The following is a 5,323-nucleotide window of genomic DNA, read 5'->3' as shown; positions in this document are numbered from 1 at the left end:
GACTGAATCTTTGGTGTTAATTTTTTTTCAAACCATTTAATTAATTCAAAGCTTGAATTATTACTCAATAATAATCTATTAAGCTATTAATAAAAAGAGCACATTAGATTAAAGACATTCCTGGGAATCAGAGTAAAAGAAAACCAGTTTCAACCGTTTGGCAATGCGAATCTAGTGCGTTTAATTAAATTACTGTCATGTGTGTCAATTTATTAGTTTATCTGCTTTCATTTTGTTTATAAAAGTCGAAGCATCTGGTTTTTCTCCACCACAAAAACTAATTATGGGACAAGCCTTTTGGCACAAACATCTGAACAGATACAGACTTGTCTCATTTGTAGACCAAAGAAGAGCTTTATTACCTTTATATATTTTCTTTGGCTCGTTGTCATTTCCTTTATACCATTGGTGCCTCTGGCTGTTTAATGTCTGTGAAGCAAGGAAAGGGCGGTTCAAGTGAATTTCAAAATTATATTCTGTGCTTTAACTCTTATTTATTTGTCAAATTAAAACCAAATAAAGTCACATAATTGTGAGGTGGGAAGAAAGGGATTTTTGTTTGTTTTACAAACAAAAGTCTTGAAAGTCATTTAACATTTTCAAATGGTTAAAGTGTGAAGAAAGAACTATGTTTTTTCTGCAATTATAGCTGCAAGTCTTTCGCGCTCTGTCCACCGCTTTATAAATCTAGAGAATAAGTGGTATCAGTGTGAGGTGCAATGTTTTGGTTTTTTGTTTGTATTACCCAAATGGTTTTGAATTAAGGCCAAATAATTAATTTTAATCACATGTGGCCAGAGACACTTATTTTGCAATAATGCTATGTACCCTGCATGACTTGTGCCAAAAAAAACGTTTAGATGTTTTGCCACTAGGTTCCCCAAACCCAGATTCTAATTCTAATTGTGATACTGACTTTTAACTTCTAAATGAGATGTTGAAACCTCTGAGGCCTTTACACAACAGCTGTATTTATGATATAGGTCACTTCTGGTGGTCGGGTGGTTCACTTTATTTTGGGGGACTATCAGCATATGAGAAAACACCTTTTTTTTCAGTTTTCTTTTTCTTTTTTTGTAGTTAAAACGAAATTTTATTTTATTTTCACCTCAAAATTGTGCCCTAAATTAGGTTGGTCAATAACAGAACATATATCAAATTCGATGTTCATTGTAGTTTGTGTTTTTTATTGGAACAAAATCTGAAACACTTTAAGAGAAAATGTACCTTTAGTAAAGTATGAAATATCAGAATCAACTTAGACAAATTTTATTGTCATTTTGTACATACAAAACGAAATGACATTGCTTAAAGCCAACAACAATTAAACAAACTACCATTTAGAGTGCAACAGTGATCATCATATAAACAGTAAAAAAAGGAAAACCAGTTTAAAAGAAATTGGTGCAAAGGGCATAAATGTGGAAAGGTTCAATGCAGTTTAAAATAAATATGGTGCAAATTGCAGTAGAATGTTGATTTCTAAAATGATTATAAAGGTTTTAGCCACATAGGTGGTGCAAAATCAAACAGATAAACTTAAAACTATATTTATTTATTTATTCTATTCATCACAGTTTCATCAAGAATTTAGTTACATAATAAAGCCATGACCACAGAGGAATAAATCACCCGAAATGACCCAAGCACTGCTTAATATCTTCTTCTTCTTCTTCTTCTTTTTTTTTTTTTTTTACCACTAGAGGGCAGTAAACCTGATAGCCTTAAGTTGGAAGGCTCCTTACAAATTGCCAGAAGAAGAAAGTTGAGCATTTTCCATTCAAGACTGCGCTTTTAAAAAAGTTAGAAATTCAAACCTCCACGCATAAGAGGTCCACAAATAAATTTACAGGTAAGCTTCACTTTTTCCCATCCCTGAATAGAGATTTTAACGTTAAACAGAAGTTAGGCTACACCCGTTGTTAGCAGCTACAACGACTAGCTAGCTAATGTTACTGATTTTGTTCTGGAAGAATCCACGCCCCTCTGTTACTATGGTTACTGTGTTGACCTGCGGATCCCTGTATCTGGACTACCCGCAGACTTTTTTTTTTTTTGGCTACAACCGAACCGTCTCCTTCGGAGCTTGGGCTGGAGAAAGATGGTGCAGCTGCACGTGAAGCGCGGAGATGAGAGCCAGTTTCTGTTCAACACCACGACGGACGCTCCTGTGGAGGCTGTGATCCAGCAGGTTACAGACATTTACAACGGGAGGCTCAAAGTGGATAGAATCTGCTCAGGTACAAAACTATCCTCATTCAGCTCGTGCTTACAGTTAACAAACCACATCCTGCTCATCCAGCTTAGATACTTTGATCAATATTGCAGCTGCTTGGATATTTTGAAGATTTAGATCACGAAAGATTTTTATAAATCAGTGAGAAGTGGGTACCAGTGCTGCCTTGCAGCAAAAAGGTTGCGGGTTCGATTCCCAGCCCAGGGTCTTTCTGCATGGAGTTTGCATGTTCTCCCTGAGCATGCATGAGTTCTCTCCGGGTACTCCGGCTTCCTCCCACAGTCCAAAAACATGACCGATAGGTTAACTGGCTTCTCTAAATTCTCCTTAGGTGTGAGTGTGTGTGTGTGAATGCTTGTTTATCTCTGTGTTGCCCTGCAGGTGTACCCCACCTCTCGCCCATAGACAACTGGAGACAGGCACCAGCGACCCCACTTGGGATTAAGAGTGTCAGAAAATGGATCTAGATTATTAAATAGAAGTTCTGATCCAGTTTTATGCTTTATGACACTACAAACGCTAATTTTAATGGGTTTTTATTTGCATTTTATGTGTTTTATGTAATAACAGCACAGAGGAGTGCATAACAAGTCAAATTGTGAAAGGACTCAAATAGATGCATGTTGAAATGTTTTGAATATGAAATTTGAGGCATGCATTTCTATTCAGATCTGTTACTTTGAAACCTCTAGATACTCCCAATTTAAACAGTTCAGGTAAATCCATCTCAGTATGGATGCGAAGGTTGCAAAGGTTTGTTGGAAAACTATTGGAAATCTGTAGAGATTAGCACGAATCAGGGGAAACTCTAGAGGAGGTGTACAGATCTCCTGCTCAGGTGGGAGAAGCTGTTATGAATGTCTGCACACCACACTTTTATAATATTGATTTGGGAAGAGCTTGTAAACCGTGGTTTATTTTTCTTTCCCCTAATTGTATGTTTTCTTTGTTGTCCAAGCTATATTTAAACTGGTATTCCTTTTTTGATAACATCGTTATTCCTTTGTTTCTGTGTATTTTTAGAAATCCCAGAGTTAGCAGACCATGGTGTCACACTCCCACCTAACATGCAGGGACTGACGGAGGAGCAGATAGTGGAGCTGAAGCTGAAGGATGATTGGGAGGAGAAATGCATTCCAAGTGGAGGCGCAGTATTTAGGAAAGATGAGATCGGGAGGAGGAACGGACATGGTGAGAGACTTGACACAGTATGGGGGGGGATTTTCTTCCATTACTGGAACAAAATTCAAAGCAAAAAAGATGAAGTTTTGTAAATTTGAAAAAATGTAATCCAGACATTAAACTTTGATAAAGTTCTTAATCATTTTATGATTTAAATTTTTTTTTATTTTTTTTTTATAGAATTACTTTTATGGGTTACGTTCTCTTGAAATTGCATTTTACGGATCACATTATCCTCACTTCTGAGGTGCACTTTCCTCTGCAGTGACAAGCAAAAAGACATTTCTATTTGAAATTATTTGCTTGGATATTTGTATTGGTTTTGAAGTGAAGAGATCGTGATCTGTAAAACACAATTTGAAAAGAATGTAATTCATAAAACCCAATCTCAAAAATAAATGTGAAAATATTTAAAATATAATATTAAATCAATCAAGTTTGTTTTTGGTTATAAAAATCTTCTGTTTCACTTCACAAATGCTTTTTTTTTCCATTTCCATTAACAAACAAAGATCTTTGCTTGCAACAATATTGGAATGAAATTCACTCCATACGTCTGTGATGCAACCTTTGCAAACAAAAACAATGCAAACTATTTATTGTTGTCAAGGAAACATGACTGTCCTCATAGACATGAGTCGTTTCTCCATATGTGTACTTGTGTGTTCTAATGTGCTTGTGTATTCGTGAAACGTCATCAGCCTCAGCCCTAGTACTGTTCCAATTCACAAGAACAAGAAGACCGAGATCTTGCCCCTCTCGCTTTACAGAGTACACATCAGAGCAGACTTCTCCGTTCTTGAGATTGATCGCTGTCCCAGCATGCACTGCGGCAGCAGCGGCTCAGAGTATTAAGTTAAAAGTTCTCTTTTTTGTTGCCGTTGTACGTTTTTAGATCATTTGAGCCGAGAAGATTATATTTTTAAGCATCATTATATGGTCCATTTACTGATTTTTTTTATTTTTATTTTTTTTATGGCGGAATAAAAACCAAAGTCACATTTTAAAGGGGACCATGGCAACCAGCGGACCTCCGAGTCTAACAGCAGCCCTAATAATAGGGTGTCTGCAGCAGCCCTCTCTCGGCATAGCCGTGTGTGAAGGACCGCTGGCTATGATGGCGATTTTTTATTTTTATTTTATTTGGCAAAATGTTCATTTGATTTGTGTTTATCTGACTGTGTTATTATTATTTCCCCACTAAATAACAAAGTAAGAATTTATTATTATCTGGAGACTATTAATAATAGGTGGTGAAATGCGGCTCCAGAGAAGCTGAGCCTGTGGTTAGGTAATGAGTACGCTTCTGTTCCAGTTGACACATTTATGCTGCGTGCTCCCGTTCTCCCCAAGCACTTCCCTGTGTTGTTCTCAAGAAAATACTTGGCAAAGACACAAGTTTGTATTTGCGAAGAAACGGCCATGAATTTTCCCTGGAACTGCAGGATCTGACACGACATCATACTTCGCAATGAACTTGTCTATAAACGACTATTCAAATTAATTTTTATATATATATATATATATATATATATATATATATATATATATATATATACCACAATTAAAAGTAGTCTTATTTTTTAGGTACACTTCTGTACACGAAGGTAGAATATGGAAGTAAATATGTGCCATCAGAATTTGAATAAAAAAATACCTCTGAAATTTGAATGTTGTATATTAGTGCTTACTTTTTCAGTATAAAAATAAATTCAGAATATATTTTTAACCTAAAAAAAATTCAATGTCATTATTTGTACATAAAAAAAAAATTCAGTGTAATTTTTTTTACATGGTTGCAATTTTCAGTTATTAAAAAAATTCACATTCCTATTTCAAATTGATCAAATTTTCAATATACATATTTTTCACAGTTTACATTTTCATTGTTAAAAAATTCAGCAT

General features: G+C 35.4%; 1 protein-coding gene across 2 annotated transcripts in view; it reads left to right on the top strand.

Annotated features, from left to right (window-relative positions):
* Positions 1–1,763: 1,763 nt before the first annotated feature.
* The window catches only part of LOC107087920 (chromosome unknown open reading frame, human C21orf59), a 6,178-nt gene continuing 2,618 nt past the window's right edge, over positions 1,764–5,323 (top strand). The window contains exons 1-3 of one of the 2 annotated variants that reach the window (XM_015379761.1): positions 1,764–1,852; positions 2,043–2,240; positions 3,260–3,427. In XM_015379761.1, coding sequence (XP_015235247.1) covers positions 2,102–2,240; positions 3,260–3,427 — 307 coding nt within the window. In that variant the 5' untranslated portion in view covers positions 1,764–1,852; positions 2,043–2,101. Of the gene's footprint in view, positions 1,853–1,973; positions 2,241–3,259; positions 3,428–5,323 lie in introns of both variants that reach the window. The other variant, XM_015379762.1, reaches the window with a different exon arrangement.

This window comes from Cyprinodon variegatus, unplaced genomic scaffold (genome assembly GCF_000732505.1).
Source record: "Cyprinodon variegatus isolate N-32 unplaced genomic scaffold, C_variegatus-1.0 Scaffold199, whole genome shotgun sequence".
NCBI classification, from domain to species: Eukaryota; Metazoa; Chordata; class Actinopteri; order Cyprinodontiformes; family Cyprinodontidae; genus Cyprinodon; species Cyprinodon variegatus.
Note: the sequence above shows the minus strand (reverse complement) of the source record. Positions and strands in the feature narration are given on the sequence as shown.